The sequence below is a fragment of the Equus caballus genome, chromosome 2 (assembly GCF_041296265.1).
Source record: "Equus caballus isolate H_3958 breed thoroughbred chromosome 2, TB-T2T, whole genome shotgun sequence".
Classification (NCBI taxonomy): Eukaryota; Metazoa; Chordata; class Mammalia; order Perissodactyla; family Equidae; genus Equus; species Equus caballus.
Genome location: NC_091685.1, coordinates 18,250,000 through 18,272,957, shown reverse-complemented (window position 1 = coordinate 18,272,957; position 22,958 = coordinate 18,250,000). Strand labels below are relative to the sequence as shown.

The 22,958-nt window shown below is 48.3% G+C and overlaps 2 protein-coding genes and 1 long non-coding RNA gene across 5 annotated transcripts; 2 read left to right on the top strand and 1 right to left on the bottom strand.

Annotated features, from left to right (window-relative positions):
- Positions 1 to 257: 257 nt before the first annotated feature.
- LOC138923183 (uncharacterized) lies at positions 258 to 6,296 on the bottom strand. Its single transcript, XR_011436437.1, has 3 exons — positions 6,222 to 6,296; positions 1,368 to 2,148; positions 258 to 452 (listed from the first exon to the last, which is right to left on the bottom strand). It is a non-coding gene; the product is annotated as an uncharacterized lncRNA (long non-coding RNA).
- LOC138923181 (polyadenylate-binding protein 4) lies at positions 1,470 to 2,349 on the top strand. The gene is made up of 3 exons (XM_070260358.1): positions 1,470 to 1,585; positions 1,700 to 1,830; positions 2,064 to 2,349. The coding sequence occupies exons 1-3, from the start codon at positions 1,543 to 1,545 to the stop codon at positions 2,220 to 2,222; spliced, it is 333 nt and encodes a 110-aa protein (XP_070116459.1). The 5' UTR covers positions 1,470 to 1,542; the 3' UTR covers positions 2,223 to 2,349.
- On the top strand, positions 6,257 to 21,814 carry PPIE (peptidylprolyl isomerase E). 3 transcript variants are annotated; one of them, XM_001503427.7, is made up of 10 exons: positions 6,257 to 6,368; positions 7,649 to 7,747; positions 8,855 to 8,898; positions 9,367 to 9,393; positions 10,837 to 10,918; positions 11,420 to 11,520; positions 14,066 to 14,189; positions 19,081 to 19,266; positions 20,577 to 20,719; positions 20,911 to 21,814. In XM_001503427.7, the coding sequence occupies exons 1-10, from the start codon at positions 6,338 to 6,340 to the stop codon at positions 20,977 to 20,979; spliced, it is 906 nt and encodes a 301-aa protein (XP_001503477.2). In that variant the 5' UTR covers positions 6,257 to 6,337; the 3' UTR covers positions 20,980 to 21,814. The 3 variants fall into 3 exon arrangements, with proteins under 3 accessions (XP_001503477.2, XP_014592998.2, XP_070116458.1); XM_014737512.3 differs by having other exon boundaries at positions 6,307 to 6,718; XM_070260357.1 differs by lacking the exons at positions 6,257 to 6,368; positions 7,649 to 7,747; positions 8,855 to 8,898; ... (2 more) ...; positions 11,420 to 11,520; positions 14,066 to 14,189 and adding an exon at positions 15,677 to 15,895.
- Positions 21,815 to 22,958: the final 1,144 nt, after the last annotated feature.

Genomic DNA, 22,958 nt, shown 5'->3' with positions numbered 1-22,958 from the left:
TGATTAAGAGTTTCTAGAGACAAGGTCATCTCCCCTTCCTGGTACAGAGAGGGAGATATCTTTACAGATGGAGAGTTCCCTTACAATGTAAATATCTCCTAGAAAGGGTAAGTAAATTCTATTTTTCAGTTGCTTTCCTGTCTGCAAAGTAACTAGCCTCAATAATCATCATGCCAAAGAGACATATCTTGGGGTGGCCATTTCCAGGTCCCCACAGTACAAACGCTGAATCGAAGGAGGACTCCTGGGGACTGTGGTTGCCAAGTGATGGGCTTTAATTTGGCTTCTTCTTTTCTTAGGGGTTCCTGTTGCCGTGTGACACTTAGCATCTGAGCCGCCACTCACGCGCATGCTCCTCCCTTGGCTGTTGCCCCACGTAAATGCACCTCCAACGTCGGCAGCCCACGTCCTGTGATTCAGCCTCTGCAGAGGAGGCCCAGGCTCCCAATGTGCTAAGAATAGAATTTTCCATTTCAACATTATTTGAAAGAAGCTTTTCTCTGCTTCATTCATCAAATATTAAAACTCCACTAAATGCCAAGGAATTGTGCAGTGGGCTGGGGTTACAGTGATAAACAGACTGACAACGCTCCCTGCTCTCAAAATGCTCTTTCTCTAGAAGAAGAGGATTTTAAAATGCAGATACAAATTGTGCCAAGTGTGATCATGATGTCCAACTGTTCCCTTCAGAAACCTGGGAGAGAAATGGATGCGTCCCACCCTTCCACTCATTTCACTACCTTACGATCTCCAAAGATGGGATTTCCAAAAGCCACGTGAAAAGATATGAATCCTTCCTAAAACCTTCAGAGAACTGCTTTCAGACTTGAGATCATCACTGACCTCATAGAAGCATCTAGACGTTGACATCTAGAAACATCTGGTGTTTCTGGAACATTTTACGAGAGAGGTAGTATGGTACATAATAATTGTAACTGCTTTGATATGTATGCCCTTTGGCCCAGTCACTTCTGGGAATCCCTCCAAAGGGGATAACGTAGTCTTTAGAAAAAAAGCTGTGCTGCTAAAGATAGTTACGGTAGCTTTGTATATTCAATAAACAAATATGGTACTCAGCTATTATTTGGCTAATGTGAGCAAATTACTTGAGCTCATTGGTTGTCACGGATAAAATGAGGTGATATCATATCACCTGAAATATCTACCTGAAAAAGTTTGTGAGGACTAATTGCGTGTGGGACAGCTGCCTAGCGCTAGAGCTGACACAGAGCAGGTGCGTTCTGTATGGGTTCATTTCACCTTCCTTTTCCAATCCTTTGAACTTTTAAATATATATGAGTCTACATAGTTTTTTATATTGCCACCACTTGCCTCTCAGTGGATCAAGTTTGCTCAGGGACTGTTACCTGTCTTCCCCTCCCTTGGCATTTTGAATGGTGGCATTCAGGTGTTGAATGGTTGGACTGTCCTAATCTCGACCACCGTCAAGTGTCCTTTCCTTGGTGCTGACCCGCTGCTTCTGGTTCCCAGGCACCCCAGCCTGCGGTCCACGTGCAGGGGCAGGAGCCCCTGACCGCCTCCATGCTGGCTGCAGCACCCCCCGAGGAACAGAAGCAGATGCTGGGTGAGTGACCCACATGCTTTCAGAAGAGGGGGCCAGAGCCTGGTACTGACCTGGACACCAGGTCCAGTCTTTACTGGGATTTCACCTGCTTTTTAATGAAATCTCTTCCCACAGGAGAACGTTTGTTCCCGCTCATACAGACCATGCATTCAAACCTGGCTGGAAAGATTACAGGGATGCTGCTGGAGATCGACAACTCTGAGCTGCTGCACATGCTAGAGTCCCCTGAGTCGCTCCGCTCCAAGGTGAGCTGCTTCTCTGACCCTGGGGCTTTCGCTCACTCAGCTCGGGAGGACGAGGGGCGGCCTCGCACACCAGGGAGCAGCAGAGAGAAGGGTCTGCTGCCCCATGACCTTCTCGGGCCTCGCCTATGATTTGAGGGCTGCTGGGGTGTGGTATTTGGGAAAGTGGTCGGCACCAGAGAGGAGTGGGAGGGGCTCTCCTCAGATGTCACTGAGCCCCTGGAGATTTCTCACAGGTGGATGAAGCTGTGGCGGTTCTGCAGGCTCATCACGCCAAGAAGGAAGCTGCCCAGAAGGTGGTGCTGTCGCTGCTGGTACCTCCTAGACAAGGAAAAACCATGTGTTTGGCTGTTCTTGTTTTCTGCAATGGTTTTGACTTGCAAATATCTTCCTAAAAGATTAGGGGCGGTGTACAGAACCATGTTTCTGCCACTTAACCTGGTAACTTGGGCAGGCTGGCACCTGGATTTTTTTCCTGTCATCTAGGTGAGTTAATATGGAGAAGAGAGGAGTACAGGTTGTAAATTATAAGGAGCAAACGACAAGAGCACCTGGTTGGATCTTTCTCAGGAATCACCTTGTTGGTCTGGAATAATGACGGATATAAGGCGTTGTCATAATCACATCCCACAGCCTTATTTCTATGAGCATCTCCCTGGTTTGGCTTGAGGTTGGTGAGGTTAGCTGTGTGTGCAGCTACTGCTTAGCTCTGGGAACACAGCAGGCCACAGGCCTTGGTGTCAAAGGGGGAGAGACAGTCACACCTGACTACAGTCAATTCTGACACTAACTACTGTAGGGGAGGAAGACTTTTCCTCTACCTAATATGGGTTCGTCTGGCCGGAGAACGAACTAAATTCACATGAGACAGAATAGCAAGAGAAAATTAAACAAAGCTTTATGAGGACCATGGCCCGGGGCCTTTCTTCCCAAAGGAAGAAAGGACACCGAAGAAGTGGGGTGCACAGAGTGGTTATATACCCCCAAACCGGGTGTTTCACACATGATTGAAATGTCCCTCCCACAATAGTCAAAAGATTGCCCTGTTGGCACAGCACTTGATGGACACAGCAGGAGGCAAGTCTTGAGCTGGGTGGTCACAGGTGAGTGAAGCAATCAGTTCCTAGCCTAAGGAAAGATGCTTAATCCTTAAAAAAATGCCAACTTTGGGAGGGGGAAGGAAGTCAGTTACAGGAGGTTACCAGAAACAGGAATAAGATTATTATGCAGATTTAAGTCCTTGACTTTGGTATTGATTAAGAGTTTCTAGAGAGAAGGTCATCCCCTTTCTTCTTCCTGGTACAGAGAGGGAGGCACCTTTACAGATAGAGATTTCCTTTACAATGTAAATGTCTCCTAACAAAGGGCAAGCAAGTTCTACCCCTCAGAGCCTCCTTCCCTGTCCCAGTTTATCAAAAGCAATCAGCCTCAAATAATCCTCATGCCAAAGAGACATATCTTGGCGTGGCCAAGACCTGTCCCCCACACTACCCAGAGTTAGCACAGAGCTCACCGATTAAGGGCTCAGTCCCACAAGACTGCCCCCACTCAGACACCAGCCACAAATGGGGTCCCCATGCTACCTGCACTTCTGCTTAGTCAAGTACAAATTTGGAGGTTCCCACAACCCCCCTCCCTCAGGTTCGATAATTTGCTAGAACAACTCCTAGAACTCAGGAAAGAGGTATACTTATGATTACAGTTTATTATAAAAGCTACAACCCAGGAAGAGCCAAATGAAAGAGATGCATAGGGCAAGGTCGGGGAGGGAAGGGAGTGGAGCATCCATGCCCTCTCCAGGGATGCCACCCTCCCAGCACATCGATGTGTTCACCAACCAGAAGCTCCCCAAACAAACCACATTTAGAGCTTTTATGTGAAGTTTCATTACCTAGGTATGATTGATTGAATCATTGAGCATTGCTGACTGAACTCAATTTCCATTCCTTCTCCCCTCCCTGAAGATCAAGGGGTGGGGCTGAAAGTTCCAACCCTCTAGTCGTGTGGTTGGTTCCTCTGGTGACCAGCCCCCATCTTGAAGCTATCTAGGGGCCTGTGACAGTTAATTTTATATGTCTACTTGACTGGGTCACAAGGTGCCCAGATATTTGGCCAAGTGTTACTTCTGGGCGTGTCTGTGAGGGTGTTTCTGGATGAGATCAGCATCTGCATCAGTAGACTGAGTAAAGCAGATGGCCCTCCACAGTGGGGGTGGGCCTCATCCAATCCACTGAGGGCCTGAATAGAAGAAAAGGTGGACGAAGGGAGAATGAGCCCCTTCTCCCGCCTGGCTACTTGAGCTGGGTCATCTCATCTCGTCTCTTCCTGCCCTGCACTGTGATTTACACCATTGGTTTTCCTGGGTCTCCGCTTGCAGGTGACAGATCGTGGGACTCCTCCGCTTCCATAACTGCATGGGCCAATTCCTCATAATAAATCTCTGCCTATAGATATGTATCTTATTGGTTCTGTTTCTCTGCAGAATCCTGACACATACAGGACCTCGCCAAGAGTCACCTCCTTGGTGTAAACTCAGGTACGGTCAAAAGTGGTTCATCATGAATAACAAAAGGCACTCATCACTCAGGAGGGTTTTAGGAGCGCTATGCCAGGTACTAGGGACAAAGACCAAATATATTTTTTATTATACCACACCCACATAAAGGATATATGTCAGATTCTTCTTAAGAGTGACCTTATTGGTCTGGAATAGTGATGTGTACACAAGGAGATCTCATAATCAGATCCCTCAGCCTCATTTCTTTTTTTTTTTTTTTTTTGAGGAAGATTAGCCCTGAGCTAACATCTGCTGCCAATCCCCCTCTTTTTGATGAGGAAGACTGGCCTTGAGATAACATTAGTGCCCATCTTCCTCTGCTATATAGGTGGGACACCTACCACAGCATGGCTTGTCAAGCAATGCCATATCTGCACCCGGGATCTGAACTGGCGAACCCCAGGCCGCCGAAGCAGAACATGTGAACTTAACCGCTGCACCACTGGGCCGGCCCCCCTCAGCCTCATTTCTATGAGCAGCATCCCCCTTGTTTGGCCTGAGGTTGGTGAGGTGGGCTATGTGTGCAGCCACTGCTTAGCTCTGAGAACACAGTGGGCCATAGGCCTTGGTGTCAAAGTAGGAGAGACAGACACACCTGACTACAGTTACAGTGTGAATGTTCCAGTTGACTTCTAGACCTGGGGGCCATGGCCTCTGTCTACAGGGGCTTGGATGAGTGAAGCTTAACTAGGGCCTCCGATGAGGACTGCTGGGTGCTTCCAGATGGAGAAAGGAGAGAAAGGAGCAGAGGCAGAGGCAAGGAAAAAGGGCACGAGGTAAGGGCCAGAGCTGGTGTGTAGGTTGGGGTTGACTTGACCTAGCCATGACCCCTTGTCAAGGGCTCTAGGAGCCTTGTTATCAACAGCAGTGAATTAAGAAGGGAACTCTAGAGAATTTAAGTTTCTTCTGAAGAAAGATCACCCTGCGAACCAGCTGGAGGGTGGGCTGGAGGGAGAGACCCACCATCAACTATCCCCTAGGCTACTGCATTAGCTTCCTGGTCTCCACGGTTCCACCCAATCCATTCTGGGCATAGTGGTCAGAGAACTATTTTGAAACATAAATGTGACCATGGAACTCCCCATTACAACCTTCAACAGCTTCTCAGAGCCCCCAGATCCTCCACACGGTTTACAGGGCCCTGCATGGTGTGGCCCCTGCCCACCTTTCCTGCCTGATTTCATGCCCTCTCCCCACCCCCCTCTCCCTCCACACTGCCCTTTCAGTTCCTTGAGTGTGCAGAAGCTATCTCCTCTCCCTATAATCCTTTTTCCTGCTTCCTCCTTTCCCTGGCTCCTCCTCCTCCAGGTTTCAGCTTAAATGTGACCTCAGACAACCATTGTTGTCTACCACGTATGTCAATCTGCGATTTATGTATTTGTTGGTTTATTCCAAAAGTCGGCAAACTTTTGTCCTAAAGAGCCAAGTGGTAAGTATTTTAGGCCTTGCGGGCTATAGGTCTCCCGCCGTTGGAGTGTGAAAGCGGCCATACAATACTCAAAAGATTGATCGTGGCTATGTTCCGATAAAACCTTATGTACATTGAAAACCAAATTTCTTATAATTTTAACGTGTCTCGAAATATTATTCTTGTTTTGATTTTTTCTTTCCAACTATTTAAAACTGTAAAATCCATTCGCAGCTCCCGGGTTGCCCAGAAACAGGCAGGTGTGGGTGGCGCGCGGACCCTGGTTTACCGGTAGATTATTATTTGCCGACCTGGGCTGATTCGGCCGAGTATTGTCTCCTGCAGCACTGAGCACCTGGAACATCGAAAGCATCAGGACCACATCACTTTGTTCCCCACGGTGCACCTGACACAGCGCCCGACACTTACCAGGGCCAGAGGCGCGTTTGGCCTGCGCTGGAGTGGGCGGGGTCTGCGAGCGCGGGGCGGGGCCGGGGAAGGGGCGGGCCGAGCTGCGGCTTCCGGCACGGGCGCGCCGAAGTAAGATGGCCACCACCAAGCGCGTGCTGTATGTGGGTGAGCAGTCGCGGGCGCTAGGCAGATTGCCGGCGAACCGGCCCCGAGTGGGTCCGGGTTTGGGGTGGGACACGTCTCCGGACGCAGAGGGCGACGAACAGCTGTCTAGGCCGGATCTCTGGCAGTATTGCCTTGCTTCAGAGTGTTAGCCCGAACATCACGATTTTTCCGGATCTCTTTCAAGTCCGCTAAACTCTAACCGGAACTCTTCACCTCCTGGACTCGGAGCATTGATAGAGGGGTATTATGGGCCTCCAGATCCTCGCGCCCATTCATTTTGCAAACATTCACTGTCGCGATGGCTCAGCCCCGGTCCTTACCCTAAAGGAAGGAGTTCCCAGATTAGCCAGGTAGAAATGAGAATAACCCCAGTAGCACAGTTTGATGAGCGCTTTAGTGGGGATGGACAAAGATGACGTGGGCTTGGGTGCGGGGAGAAATGACCCCTCCATCTAGAGAGGTGAGAGCAAACTTTTCAGGATGCGGTGACGCCGGAGCTGATGAGCCTGAGTTATCCAGGTAGCCAAAGTAGGGGCAAGTGCGAAAGGGAACAGCAAGAGCAAAAGCCCAAAGGTGTGCAAGAGTCTTACTCTTGGGGGCAAGTGTGTCATCTTGCGGGATACCCAGGGAATTGGGGAAGCAAAGGGAAAGAGGCTGAAGAGGTGGGCGGGGCTCCGGTTATGAAGAGCCTTGTATATACTGCGGAGGAGTTTGTACTTTATCCTGAGGACGGTGGGAAACCTTTGAAGGAGTTGAAGCAGGGAAGTGATGGGTTAAAATCTGCGCGTTCCCAGGATCGTTGTAGTTGGCTGTGTGGAGGAGAGGGAGGTCGGTTAAGAAGCTATTGCAGGACCAGCCCGGTGGCGGTGGCGTAGCGGTTAAGTTCCTGAGCTCCGCTTTGGTGTCCCCGGATTCCCAGGCCCGGGATCCTGGGCGCGGACCTACACGCCACTCATCAAGCCATGCTGTGGGGGGGCATCCAGTATACAAAATAGACGAATATTTACACAGATGTCAACTCAGGGCCAATCTTCCTCACACACAAAAAAGGAAGAAGCTATTGCAGTAATCCTGGGGCTAGATGAAGGGGTCTGAAAGAAGGGTGAAGAGAGAAGTGTGCTTCATAGTAAGGGTGAGGGAGCAGATGAGAGGGGTGCTTATGTACCCATAAGACTAAATGGAAAGACACTTCCCCTGTGGCTATAGCATGCTAACTGGGCTGCAGGGACTTCTCAAGAGAATGGAGGACAGTGGTTCAGAGGCTCTTGGCTTCTTTTTAGGTGGACTGGCAGAGGAAGTGGACGACAAAGTTCTTCATGCTGCTTTCATCCCTTTTGGAGACATCACAGATATTCAGATTCCTCTGGATTATGAAACAGGTGAGTCCTTTTAGTGTCTCCCGTGTTCAGAATTCTCCTACTCGGAAAAGAACTTAAAATTTTTTTAAAGGCATATCACAGAGCATTCTAAATATGGTTGGTATGTAGGAAAGTTTGGGAGGAGGGTGCCTCAGTAGGGCAGCATGACGGTGATCTTGATGCAGAAGGAATGTTCTGAGGCTTGCAGTTGTGAGCTATAACATAACTTTGCAGAGAGTCCTGTATGTTGGGTTTGAGATAACAAAATTTTCGGTAGCCCAGAAGGAAGATAGGTTTTGACCTACATGGACATCTGACTGTTGTTTCAAAGTGCCTGCCGGGTACCCTACCATACCTGCCCCCTTCTTGGCAGCTGTGCTATTAAACAGGGCAGCAGGAAAACCCAGCTCCAACAGTGGGGCCTTGGCCTCTGTGCAGCTGGGTAAGTTTTCCTTCAATTGGTATCACAGTTACAGTTCAGTTTTCTATTTTACCTTTGTTGTCATTTTTAAGATTGGAGCTTTAGGCCCAGCTCCATGATCGATCCTGCATATGTATTGTTAGCAAGGTCTTTAAACTCTCTGGGCCTGGGACCTTTGTAAAAAATGATAAGGTTATATTCGTTCTCTAAGGTTACTTGGGAAATTAAATTAACATTGTTGTGGTTGGCCCTTTGTAGTTAGATCAGCATTTTCCTGAAGATAAAGGCTGAGCATCCTTATCCAGGTTTTAGGATTCATGCTTTATGCACAGTTGATGCTCAGAGTATATATTTGGAATAAATAATTGATAGGTTAAATGACTTCATTTTTCTAGCTGCCTTGCATGCAAAGGTTAAGGTTTTAATTTGGCTTTGGTAGAAGAATCAAATGCTTGTTTTTAAAGATTAGAAGTATAGCTCATTAGCTGTCTTCACTAAAAAAGTAGCTATGTTCATTAGCTGTATTGCTTGAAATGTCATTTAGACTAAGAAGAATCAAAGAGTGAGATTCCTTCTTCCCACATAGTGATTGGGTGGAATTTCTAGTGTCTGGATAAGGCACGTGACTGACTTCACTTCCATTGTGACCATCTGTTTCTTCCCCTTGCCCCAAAACAATTACTTGTTTTTGTTTCCTCTTTTTTCAGAAAAGCACCGAGGATTTGCTTTTGTTGAATTTGAGTTGGCAGAGGTGAGAAGATTCTCTGTTAGCTATGTTTAGTCTTTGGCTTGTGTCAGTGTTGCCACCGATGACAAAGGGAGCTGTTCTCCATTCGGCTAGGTTTCTCGGCCCCATGCTCATGCTTCCAGAAAGACAAGAAGTGCTGTTTGAAGGAAAGTTCCCTCTCTTAATCAAACTGTAGACCATGGTTGGCATCACAGACCTGCCAGGTCCTGCCCTTCTTGCTCTGCAGAGCTCCTTCAGCCCTGCCCATTGGCATTCTTGCCTGGCAGCGCTGGTGATTAGTTCTCATGCCTCCCACTCGATGGCAGATGGCTGTACCACCAGCTCCTCAGTCAGCCAGGAGGTGCTCTCTGTGAGACACACACAGCCCCTTGGCAGGAAGGATAGAGGTGACTTTGTCTTGTTTTTATTGCTACTGAGTATGTTTTTAGACACCACAAAAAGCTAAACTCCTACCTTGTCTTTTCTTGGCAGGATGCTGCAGCAGCTATCGACAACATGGTACGGCTGGGAATCTTCATTCTTACTAAAGCTTTTTGGTGGTACAGAGGGTCCTTGTTCATATATTGGTTTGCTGAACCTCCAAAGTTACAAGGGTGAACCTACAGAGTTACATGGGGAAGTAAATATTGTCATCCCGTGAAAATATTCACTGTGAATTGATCACTTAGAAGATTAGCCCTTACTCAAACATCCTTCCCCAAATAATATAAATCTGAATCATCCTTATTGGCCAGTCTCTCACTGGCTGCCCCATGTCTAGGATAATAAATTGCAAATACTATGTAAACTGCTTGTACAGTGAATTGCGTATTTTGCCAACGAGGTAGGATTTCACGAAGTGTTAGAGGAATTAACAGCTGAGAAGAGGAATTCGATAAGGATAATGACAGGGTGTGCTACATTGCAAATGATTTGAATCACTTGGAGAGGTCCTTGGGGAAAATGCTGAAGCTCTTGAGTCCTTCTTTGAGATCCTTGTGATTTTCACATCAGATACGAAGTGCAAAGATGTCATACCGTACTGTTGCTAGACTTTTGTTGGAAAAAATACTGCAAATTAATTGGCACCTTCTTTGTTCTACAAATTAGTGTGTAGTTAAACCTGAATTTTAACTATAATAAATTGATTTTCATTATTTTTAGTTTCATCACAACGAAGTCCCAGTCAAATAGTTTTTTTCCTTTACTTTTTACCATGAAATTTTCTTCACTGCTCTCTAAATGGATTCACATTAAGTAACCTTTGGGGCTGGCCGTGTGGCACAGCGGTTAAGTTTGCATGTTCCGCTTCAGCAGCTTGGGGTTCACCAGTCCGGATCCCGGGTGCGGACCTATGCACCGATTATCAAACCATGTTGTGGTAGGTGTCCGCTATATAAAGTGGAGGAAGATGGGCCCGGATGTTAGCTCAGGGCCAGTCTTCCTCAGCACAAAGAGGAGGATTGGCGGCAGATGTTAGCTCAGGGCTAATCTTCCTCAAAAAGAAAAAAACCACATTAAGTGACCTTTCATGGTACCAGTTATCTTTGGATAATAAGATTCTCCTTTATTCCTGTTCTGTTACCCATTCACCAAATATATTCCTCAGCTCTGAGAGAGAGAGCACTTCTCACCATTTCAAAGCTGATCTTGGCTTTGGAAGGTGACCTCAGGGACTTGGAAACTACAGTTATCCTTGTAGTTAGAGCACCCTGAAGCTGGAGTTGCTGTTGGTAACACAGGTCTTTGCTGGTGGTGGAAGACGGGAGGTGTGTGAGGGCTCCAGGAAGGAACTTCCCTGTACCCCACTCTGCCCTGTGGCGGTGCAGAGCTCGCTGGTAGGGGCTCAGGGGTTAAGGGAGAACAAATGAGCAAGTCTCAGATGTATCAGAAGCAGGTGGAAAGCTGTCTGACTCTCTTTCAACCTAACAGTTTAAGCAGCTGGATTTTTAATCTTTTCAGAATGAATCTGAGCTCTTTGGACGGACAATTCGTGTCAATTTGGCCAAACCAATGAGGATTAAGGAAGGCTCTTCCAGACCAGGTGAGTGGGGGCAACCACGCATTCCCCATCACATCCTCCACTGTGGCCTTGGTTGCAATTTTATCCGTATTTACTTGGAATGAGTGCCACTCCTGGTGGACAGGAGTAGAGGATGTCCACGTTGGTGAAGGCCATGCGCCTCCTTTGTGGGGGAATAAAGAGTTTGCGTTTCTCAGGGTAATCGTTCCCCTTACGAGACAAACCCTGCCTGATCTCCTCTCTCCCAGTTTTCTTGGCACTCCCTTCCTGGCGTGCTCCCGGGTTAGAACCAGCAAGAGCTCCGCCTTTCCCTTTAGCATACCTTTTCACTTAGCCCTGCTGAGAGCTGGCCTTCAGGGCTGACACTCCCCACGAACTTTCCTTACCCTTGGGAGTTCCCAAAGCGGAATCCTCCAGCCCAGAGGGCCACGTAGTGTGTTCTCCTTTGCTCACCAAAGCAGCTAATTAGCAGTTGGCTGATAGCTTGAGTTTCTTCACGTTTGTTTGATTCTTTCCCTGCAGTTTGGTCAGATGATGACTGGTTGAGGAAGTTTTCTGGGAAGACTCTTGAAGAGAATAAAGAGGAAGAAGGGTCAGAGCCTCCCAAAGTGGAAACCCAGGAGGTGAGGTTGAAGGCTGGGCTGCCAGAGGGGAGGCTGGTGCTTTCCGCAGGAGACTTTTTTTTTTTAAGTTTTTACGGGAATTTGCAAGTGTGCGTACAAAAGCAGAGAGAGTAAAGAATGAACTCTTAGTCCTTTGGTGAAGGCAGTATTAAGTGAACTAGAAAGAGAGGCGTTGGTTCTCTCATCCTCGTGCTCTGCGTCCTGAGCTTCTCTGCTCCCCTCAGGTCCCGCAGGCCTGAGTGAGGAATGTCATGAGTGCTCCCCTTCACCCTCCTGCTCAGTCCCCTCCTTCACCGAGGCGACACAGGCCTCCTGCTCCTGCCCTGACGCAGGGGAGGCAGGATAGGGTCGTGGTACCTTCCTGTCAGTCTGTGCATAGGTTCAGGGTTCTCCCTGCCTAAGAGAGCCTGCCTTGGCGTTTGCTCCTGACTCAGCATACTTCTCTGAGCACAATCCCCTGCCTCCGCTCCCCTCCTTGTGACTGTTGTTCTTCTGGATTTCTTTCTTGGCTCATGGATCTCTCTTCTCGGCCAGAACAGTAGCAGTCGCTCTGATTTTTCACAGCTTCTCCTGTGCTATTGACTTTCCTGGTCTCTGTTCCAAGTCCTGAGCTTTAGATGTTTCTGCTTTAAGTCTCACAGCAGCTTAAAGTTCCCTAAAATGGATGCCCTCCCTTCTCTAAGCCTGTTCTTCCTGTGTTCTCTAGCTTGTCAATTTGCTGCCATCCATCCACACATTGACCCAAGCCAGAAACTTGGACACAAAGCAGAGCACCATAAATGGCCCTCACAGTGGAGTAACGCTAGGGCATCCTAGACCCCTCTTTAAAATAGAGGTAATCCTTGGGGCTGGCGTGGTGGCACAGGGGTTAAGTGCACACGTTCTGCTTCGGCACCCCGGGGTTCGCTGGTTCGGATCCCGGGTGCAGACATGGCCCCGCTTGGCAAACCATGTTGTGGCAGGCGTCCCACATAGAAAGTAGAGGAAGATGGGCACGGATGTTAGCTCAGGGCCAGTCTTCCTCAGCAAAAAGAGGAGGAGTGACAGCAGATGTTAGCTCTGGGCTAATCTTCCTCAAAAAAAAAAAAAAAATTAGCGCCAATCCGTTATTATATTCTGCTAACTTTTCCTCTTAAATCTTCCTTGAATCCCACCTCCCCTGGTTATTCCGTCATCCTAGTGGAGCCTCTCATCTCATCTGGATAGTTGCACTAGCTTCCTAACTAGTCTTCTGGCTGCAGTCTTGCTCTCCTCCAGCTTCCACAAAGACCTCTAAAATGATCTTTTTAAAGGATAAGACTAATCGTCTGACCCTCCTGCTGAGAGCTTTGCAGTGGCTCCCCATCCCTGGCCTGCAGGATAGTCTGGGAGGGCCTCTCCGAGCTCTTGACCCTGCCCGCCCGTCCACGCTGCAGGCCACCATACACTCTTGGTGGAGCCAGTCTTTGTGTTTGCCTGTATGTCTTTGTTTGTGTACAGGCTACTCAAGAGCTCATTGCCTTTCCCTTTCTAGGCAGTAAATTCTGTGAGGGTAGGGGCCTTGTATTAGGCTTGTTAATAAAAATGTAGGTTAATGTGATTATGAGCGTGGACTTGGGTGGGGGGCGGGGAGCATTTAGATTTGAATTCCAGCTTCCCCACTTGCCATCTCTGTGACCTTGGGCAAGTTATTGAACTTTACCGCACCTCAGTTTTCCCATCTATAAAATGGGGAAGATAGTGGTACTGATAAGGGTGGTTGTGAGGATTGAATGAGGTAATATACATAAAGTGTTTAGAATCGTACCCGGTACGTGGCAAGTGCTATGTGAGTATTTGCTGCTGCTGCTATGTCACTGGTGTTGTTAGTGGCAAATAATAGTCATAGTATCCTCAGTGCCCAGCATGATACCTCAACACGTGCTTGTTAAACCAAACCATAAACAGGTTAAGAACATTTGACTTTTCTCTTTGGAACAAGTGCGACAGCTGTATTAAATGTCTCTGCTTAGCCTCACGTCTACTTGGGGTATAAACGAGGTCCCAGTCTCCTCCATTGGCTTCTGAGCGCTTAGACCCAGGCCAGAGGGCTGCCCTCCTTGCTTCCATTGTAGCCAGCCTATGGGTATCCAGGGCTACACATAGAAGGAGGGGATGGTGTTACATAAATGGGTCCACTTAACTGGAGTGAGGTGAGTGGGCTTGCACTGGGGTTTGAAGTTGTTGAGAGTTGGGTATTGTGGGCCAGAAAAGTGTTCTGTGAGTGCAGGGCAGGGTGAAGCAAGCTGATGTGTATGAGGGCCAGTGTGACGAGATAACATGTGCCTGTGGGGTGGGGCTCGAGTAGATAGTGCTGATATCTCCTGTCACTAGACATCCAGCTGCGTGCTGTGGCTGTCGCCCCCACCTTCTGTGACCCCATGGAGTCCCAAGGCCTTCCCTGTGAGCACCTTGCTCCAGCTTGCTCGCTGCAGCTGGGTTCTGGGCGTGTGTTCAGAAGAATACTCGCTCCCTGCTTGGGGAGTTGGGGAGTTCTCTCTAACCTGGCGATTTCTTCTGTGCGTAGGGAGAGCCCACTGCAAAAAAGGCCCGGTCAAACCCTCAGGTGTACATGGACATCAAGATTGGGAACAAGCCAGCCGGCCGCATCCAGATGCTCCTGCGTTCAGACGTCGTTCCCATGACAGTAGGTGAGCAGGGCTCCGGTCAGGACGGCCAGGAAGCTGGTGGCTGAGCTGTGAGCCTTCCCAGGGTCCTCGATGCCTCAGTTCTTCTGTCCTTGACATTGTTTCTGACCTGAGTTGATTTGCATCTCGTATCCTGAGACCTAGTAACAGCTGAGTCAACTGGCATCTTCGAAGTTTTATAAGTGCTGGTTTACAATTTTTTAATAATAGTTTTTTGGCTTTTGTTTTTAATACAAGTAAACAAGTATTCATGCTTAAAAAAAAAAGAGGACTGGCCTAGTGGTGTAGTGGTTAAGTTCGCACACCCTGCTTTGGCGGCCTGGGATTCGCGGGTTTGGATCCTGAGTGCAGATCTACACACCGCTCATCAGCCATGCTGTGGCAGTGTCCCACATATAAAATAGAGGAAGATTGGCACAGATGTTAGCTCAGGGGCAGTCTTCCTCAAGCAAAAAGAAGAAGATTGGCAACAATGTTAGCTCAGGACAATCTTCCTCACCAAAAAAAAGAATACCACACATAAATTCCAACTGTATTGAAGTAATAAACTGAAAGCTTAAGTCTTCTTCCTCTCTCTACATTCAGCCTTACTCTCTAGAAGTGACTACTGTTGGGCCAGTCACATGGCATAGTAGTTGGTTTTGCACGCTCCACTTCTGCAGCCCAGGGTTCACCCAATTCGGATCCTAGGTGCAGACCTACCCACCACTCATCAAGCTATGCTGTGGCGGCATCCCACATAGAAGAACTAGAAGGACTTACACCCAGGATATACGACTATGTACTGGGGCTTTGGGGAGGCAAAAAAAAAAACAAGGAAGATTGGCAACAGATGTTAGCTCAGGACCAATCTTCCTCACCAAAGAAAAGCATACTTAAAAAAAAATCTTTAAAAGAAAAAAGAAGTAACTACTGCTAACAGTTTCTTGAGTATTCTTTCCAGGTTTAAATATTGACCTCTATTTATTCTTTTTTTAATCTAAAATTTATTATATAGTTTAAAAAGTCAATTTCAAAAAGCTTGTTTTGAAAAACAGCAGTCCCCTGGTGCTGTGCCCCCGCCCTGCCCCACCACCGACAGCATTTGCTTCTCCTCAGATGCAGCCAATTTCAACTCTTAGTTGATTCTCTTGGTTTTTACCTCCTTGTTGGTAGGTAACAGATTTATGTTGCTACTTCCTGGTTTTTCATTTTAAGCATTATTTATTAGCTTCCCACCTCAGAAGAGAAGGAATTGTTAGCTTTTTAAGTCACCTTTGCTGCCCCTTCATCTTTCTCACGTCGTTTCCATAATTTCGGTTGGGTCCCAGGTCACTTTAACTATATAAGCATTATCCTGTGATAACTTCCTTTCCGCATAGCATTTTGTTTTCCCCGGAATTTGTAATTGTCTTGTTTTCACATTTGCTTAGTCTTCTATGCGTTTATTCCTGATTCTCTCCCAAATCCTCCTGCCATTGTAAATGTCTCATCATGTTCAAACCCACCAGATGTTCTGTCAGTTTCACTTTCTTGTGGACGTTCCTCCGGGGAGAACCTCTGACCTCCTCCAGCCTGGGCGGGTTGCCCTCCAGGCCTACTGCACAGCTGTTGTCGTGGGATCTCCTATTTTTGCCTCTTATGTTGGAACCTCTGTTGCTTTTTTGGTTTATTCCCTTATTTCAGTAGAGGACGTACTTCTGTAGCTTCTGGAGAAAAGAACTTGGGAGGTAAGTATTTTGAGACTAATGTATGCAACTATCTACCCTCCCACTTGATTGATAGTTTGGGTGTAGAATTCTAGAGAAGTCTAATGTCGTTCTGATCTTTGGTCCTTTGTACAGAATCTCTTTTTTTTTCTGTCTAGAGCTGGGCTGTTCAATACGGTGGCAACTAGCCACATGTGACTATTTAAATTTAAATTAAAATTTAGTTCCTCAGTTACACTATCCAAGTGCTTAAAAGCTGTTAGAGAACGCTGGTCTCCAGGCTGGAGGGTCCTGTGTTCTGAAACTGTGTGCCTTGGGAGTAGATGTCTTTCCATCCATCAAGCTGGATATTTGGGAGGCCCTATTGTATTAGTTTTCTCTTGCTGCTCTAACAAATTACCACAAACTTCGCAGCTTATGAGAACACAAATTCATTATCTTACCGTTCTGTAAGCCAGAGTCCAACACGGGGCTCACCAGGCTAAAATGAAGATTGTGGCCAGGTTGCCACATTCCTTACTGGGAACACTAGGGCATCCGTTTCCAGGGTCAGTCAGGCTGTTGGCAGAATTCAGTTTCCTGCATCTGGAGACTGAGGTACCCATTTCCTTGCTGGCTGTCAGCTGAGGATTGTTGCTTCTAGAGGCTTGTGGCCCCTTTCCTCTATCTTCAAAGCCAGCAATGGTGGATCCAGCCCCTCTCACGTTATGAATCTCTCCTGCCTCCTCTTCTGTCGCTCCTCTCTAACGCTCCCTTTCTGACTTCAGCTGGGAAAGATTCTCTGCTTATAGGCTTGTGATTGTGTTAGGCCACCGGGATATTCCAGGCTGCTTTCCCCATCTCAACGTCCAGAACCTTAATCACATCTGCAGATACCTTCTGCCATGTGCGGCATAACGTGTTCTCAGGCCCCAGGGACTGGGGCAGGGACATCTTTGGAGAGCCTTTAGTCTGCGTACCATGCCCATCAGTCAGGACAGTCTTAGCTTTTGGTTTGGGAAAATTTCCTTGAATTATTTCCTTGCTTCTGTCCCTTCTGATTCTCTCTTCTCTCTGGAACTTTTCTAAGTGTTCTTTTTGGTACTGCTCTGTGCTTGTTTCATGGATGTAATACAATCTCATCTTGGGATATTACTAAAGTTTCTTCTTCTGATACAGTTTGTTTCAGGTTGCTTTTTCCTGGGATTTTTTGCTTTGTTGGTTTTGGGTCTGTTTGTTTGTTTTGGTCTTTGCTTTTCACATCAGATGTCTTCCTCATATTTAAGAATGGGGCCCGAAAAGTCTGCTTGGAAACTCCCTGGACGTTGGTAGGGGTGCGACTGAGGCTTCCACTGTAGGGTGATTCTCTCTGTCGGATCCCGGATGTCGGTATCCCTGGGTTATGTTCTCTTGGAGAGAGCAGAGTCCCCAGAGAAGACTCAAGTCTCCTGCTGGAGGCCCTGTGTCCAGCTGTTTGCCTTGTTGGTGCAGGGAGACGGTATATAAACTTCCGCTTAGCCTCCATTTGCCATTACGGTACCTCCACCCTCAGCTGTGCGTGGCGCATCCCAGTGCAGAGACCTCAGCTCGAACCTACCAGAGAGGAGACTTCCAGCTGGGACGGGGGAGGGGAGAGGCTCGGATCTGGGGTTAGCTACTTTCTTAAATAGGCTTTCAACTAGACTTACTGTTTTTAGATCTACTTTTACCCTTGTATCTGAGGTTTTGGTGTATCTGCAACATACATGGAGTTGCTTCTCTGCTTTACCAGCATAAGATTCCGCTTTCTTAGGTCTGCTGTATCAGTTATGACTCATCTATTTGTTTTCTAGCTTTCAAAAATTTTTTGTTGCTGTTGTCTCTTCTCTCTTTCTCTCCTTTTTTTTTTCTTTTGTCATTTTATCCATTTTTAAGTGTACAATTCAATGGCATTAATTGCGTTCACAATATTGGACAACCATCACCACTATTTTCAAAATTTTTTCATCACCCCAAACAGAAACTCTACCCATTAAACAATAACCCCCCATTCTCCTCTCCCCCTAGGCCGCTAGTAACCTCTAATCTACTTTCTGTCTCTCTGGATTTGCATATTCTAGACATTTCATACAAATGGAATTATATGATAGTTGTCCTTTTGTGTCTGGCTTGTTTCACTTATCATAATGTTTTCAAGGATCGTCCATGTTGTAGCACGTGTGAATGCTTCATTCATTTTATGGCTGAATAATATTCCATTGTATGGATAGTCCACATTCTGTTTATCCATTCATTTGTTGGTGGACACGAATATTATTTCCACTTGCTATTGTGAATAATGCTGCTATGAACATTCATGTACATGTCTGTGTCTGAATCCTTGTTTTCAGTTCTTTTGGGTATGTACCTGAGAAATGCTGGGTCATGCGGTAATTCTCTGTTTAACTTTTTGAGGAACTGCCCAGCTCTTCTGCAACAGCTGCACCATTTCACATTCCCACCAGAAGTGTATAAGGGTTCCGATTTCTCCATATCCTCACCGACACTAATTGTCTGTTTATTATAGCCATCCTAGTAGATGTGAAGTGGGATCTCGTTGTAGTTTTGATTTTCATTTCCCTAATTACTAATGATGTTGAGCATCTTTTCATGTGCTTATGGGCCATTTGTATATTTTCTTTGGAGAAATGTCTATTCAAGTCTTTTGCCCATTTATTGACTGGGTTTTTTGTGTTTTTGTTTGTTGAGTTGTAGGAATTCATATTCTGGACACTAAACCTTTATCAGATATGTGATTTGCAAATATTTTCTCCCGCTCTGTGGGTTGCCTTTTCACTATGAAACAGTGTCCTTTCATGCACAGAAGTTTTTAATTTTGGTGGTCTCATATACCTGTTTTTTCTTTTGTTACCCATGCCTTTGGTGTTGTATTTAAGAAACCATTGCCAAATCCAAGGTCACAAAGATTTGCCCCTGTGTTTTCTTCTCAGATCTTGTTTGGTTTTTCTTTTAAAAAATCGCTTTTCCACCAGTTTAGCTGTGGCGCAGAGCTGGAATGCATGTATTCACTCCTCCTTCTTCAGCCAGAATCCCCTTTAGTCCTTTCAAGATGTCAGTATCAGAGGTTTAGAATGAAAAGATAAGCATTAAACAAATGGAGTGTTCAGAGTCTAGTTAGAGGGAGGTTTTGTTTGTTTCTTTGTTTGTTTTGTTTTTTAACCTCAGCGTGTTTTCCTTGTGGACCGCAGAGAACTTCCGGTGCCTGTGCACCCACGAGAAGGGCTTTGGCTTCAAGGGCAGCAGCTTCCACCGCATCATCCCCCAGTTCATGTGCCAGGGCGGCGACTTCACGAACCACAACGGCACCGGTGGCAAGTCCATCTACGGGAAGAAGTTTGATGACGAAAACTTCATCCTCAAACACACGGGGCCAGGTGGGACCGGGGGCGGGTGGTGGCGTGTGGGGCCGGGCTGGGGCAGGATGGTGTGCAGGGCAGAGTGACGGCTGCGGCTCTGGCTGAGGGCTCGGGGTCTGGGGGAGACTCGGGGCAGAGGAGAGGCGCTCCGCCTGGCTGGAGGGCATGAGCTCGCATCCGCATATGCTGTCCGTGCCCCCATCGTGTCTACGCTCCCTATTAGCGCAGCTTAGATTCTGGCTGCCACTGTAAGCTCTCTCTTAGTCCCTCTGTCCCACTGCCCCCTCTCTGTCACTTACCCAGTAAAAAGTCTCAGTGGTCTGTCTTCCAGCATCTGGAGAAAAACACACAACTGTACTGGTTGGTCCAGTTGAAAGCTGGCACGGTTCTTCAGGGGCCCCTGGCAGCCTCCCTTGATCTCCCTGCTTGGTGCTCAGTCCCAGGCAGAGATGACGGCTTTGCACCTGCCTGCATTCCTGAAGTGCCCCCTCCCCCTCCGCCTCAGCTGATGCTCAACTTGCTGCATCTACCCACACGTGCCTGCTCTGACTTCCCTCCAAGCACAGGGGATGAGCTGTCTCCCCTGAGGCCAGCGATCACGCTCGTGGCCTGGACCCCATCCTCTCTCCCCTCCTTAGGAGCTTGGCTTACTGCAGTTGTCCCCCCACTGCCTTGTGTAATCTGTTTCCCCTGCTCTGCTAGATGAGCCCATCAGCATAAAAGTATGCAGAATCAGTCTTTAAAAAGAAAGTCATCCTCAGGGCCAGCCTGGTGGCATAGTGGTTAAGTTCGCACGCTCTGCTTCGGCAGCTTGGGGTTCGCAGGTTTGGATCCTGGGCGTGGACCTAGGACCGCTCATCAAGCCACATTATGGAGGCATCCTATATACAAAATAGAGGAAGGCTGGCACAGATGTTAGCTCAGCAACAATCTTTCTCCAGCAAAAAGAGGAAGATTGGCAATAGATGTTAACTTAGGGCCACTCTTCCTCACCAAAAAAATTAATAAATAAAATAAATCATCCTTTGACTCATGTCCCTCTCTGTCTGTCATCTATGCTTCTCATCCCCTTTTTAAGCAACACTTCTTGGAAAAGTTGTGTAGACTCCCGGCCTTTTATTCTCTCTCTCCCCTTCTAGCCCCACCGCTCCACTGAAACCACTTGTCAAAGAGGCCGACAGCCTCCGTCTTGCCAATAGTCAGTTCTCAGCCCTCATCTTATTCCACCTCCTGGCAGCATTTACACCACCGCATCTTCTAGGCAGGTGTCCTCTGAGGGCTGAAGGAGCCAGGGTGGAGGGAGCCAACACGCTCGTTCTCTCCCGCAGGCCTGCTCTCCATGGCCAACTCCGGCCCGAACACCAACGGCTCCCAGTTCTTCCTGACGTGTGACAAGACGGATTGGCTGGATGGCAAGCACGTGGTGTTTGGGGAGGTCACGGAAGGCCTGGACGTCTTGCAGCAGATTGAGGTGGGTGGCCGCCCTGGCCCTTGGTGTGCAGCCCTGCGGAGAGCTGGCGAGGGCACTCTGTGGCCTGGGAGAGGGCCCCCGCTGCTTCTGCTAAGGCTGGGGGCGGGGGGCGGGTGGGTGTCCTCGAGCTGCTCCTTCCTCTCCACCTTCCATCCCCTGATTTCTCTTCTTCTTCTGTTCCGACCGCAAAGGCCCAGGGCAGCAAGGACGGGAAGCCCAAGCAGAAGGTGATCATCGCCGACTGTGGGGAGTACGTGTGATGGGCGCTGTCTCTGTGCTGCCCCTGCGTATCCAGGAGCGTCAGCCCCAGGGAGCCAGCACCTGAGGGTGTCCCGTTTGCAGCAAGCAGGGCTTTGTGCCAGGGCCCTTCCTCGAGCCAGCGTGGGCAGCTCTGCTGCGGGCACGGCCTGGGCTCACTCTGGGCTCTTGCCCAAGCGTGGCTGTGGCCCCACAGCCAACACTGGTGCCGCCCTCCCCACTGTGGACGGCCGTGCATGGCCTTTCTGTGGCCTCTGTGCCAGGGCCTCTCCTGGGCCCTTGAGTGTGGCTCCTGGACGCTCCTTCTGGTGAAATAAATCCTAGTTCTTGTTCTGCTGCCTACAGCGAATTCCTGGGAGCTGTCAGAGATGGCACGGAAGGCCGCGCTGTCCCGCTGAGACAGGTTGGCGAAGGGATGGGGCACAGCGTCTTCCCCACAGCTTTTCTTTCCTCCCTTGGGCAGATTCCCTGAAATGCCAGGGGATCTATCTCTGAGCCAGATACCCTTGTCAGACCATTGTCGAGACAGTGGGATCGAAGATAGTGGGGAAGTTCCCGTCTCGTGCTGCCTCTCCTCCTGACCCCCTGCCGGCCCATCATAGAGGCAGCAAGTGGACTCTCCAGTCCCAGCGGTCACTGGTTTATTTGTTCACTTTCATTCTACACAGTTTTTAAATGATATTTTATAACTCAAAGTGCCTCCTGCGTGCCAGGTACTGTACTTATTCGTCAGGAGACAGGAACTCAGCAAACCCCGTGGGCCTAAGCCAGCCTACAGCCAGCTTGTTTTTGTGAAGAAAGTAAAATAAATAAAATGCAGCCACATCTGTTTCTTTACGTATTGTCTATGGCTCCTCCCTCACTGCAGCGGCAGGGTAGAGTGCTCGCAACAGACACTGTATGGTCCCTGTGTTAGAACTCTCCAGAGAAACAGAACCAATAGGATGTGTGTACATAGAGAGAAATTTACTTTATAGAATTGGCTCTGTGATTGTGGGGGCTGGCAGGGCTGATATCTGCAAAGCAAGCTGGCAGGCTGGAGACCCAGGGAACAGTTGATGTTACAGTTTGGGTCTAAAGGCCATCTGGAAGCAGAATTTCTGCTCCCTCAGGTGACCTTACTCTTTTCTCTCATAAGGCCTTCAACTGATTGTATAAGGCCCACCCTCATTGTGGAGGGTAATCTGCTTTATTCCAGGTTTATTGATTTAAATGTTAATCACATCTGAAAAATACCATCACAGCAACAGCTCGACTGGTATTTGACTAAAAAGTGGATACCGTGGCCTAGCCAAGTTGACACATAAAATTAACCAACACAGTCTCAAAGCCTAACATATTTACTGTCTGAGCCTTTACAGGAAGTTTGCCGACCACTGAATGAGCCAGATGGTGCCCCTGATGCTGAGCTCACAGTCCGGTGCTCCTTTGTGCAGCTGCTGCTTGGAGCTCAAGTTGGGCTGCCTTCTCCCCACTCCCCCTCCCGCCTGGTCAGCTGGGTGGCTGGAAAGAATCCCTCCCTGGCTAAAGGCTCTGAGCAGCGACTGAGCCTGAGGCCACTAGCCACCTCCCTGTGGGTTGGGTTACTCAGACCATTGGGGTCCATGGGCGGGCCTTCTTCGTCTTGAGGAGAGATCTGGACAAGGTAGGAGGCTGGAGAGGCAGGTGACCCCAGGATAGCTCCTGTGAGGGGTGTGGCACTCTGACCCTGCCTTTGGCTCCCATGTGTCAAATGGACTCCCAGGCCTCACTGAGCTCCCTCTGCTGCAGTTGGCCGGGTTTCTGTCTCATGGCAGGCATGTATGATAGAGGTACCCCTGATCCTGATGGAGCTCCTAAAAGAGACCCTCCCTCAAAGATGGGCCCCCACTCTCAGTGCAAGCTGTGCCCATCACAGAGCAGTCGATGGGGCAGGCTTTAGTGAAGTGGGGATGGAAGCAGCGTCTTCAGGGCTTTTACAGGAACCAAGAAAGGGTGTGTA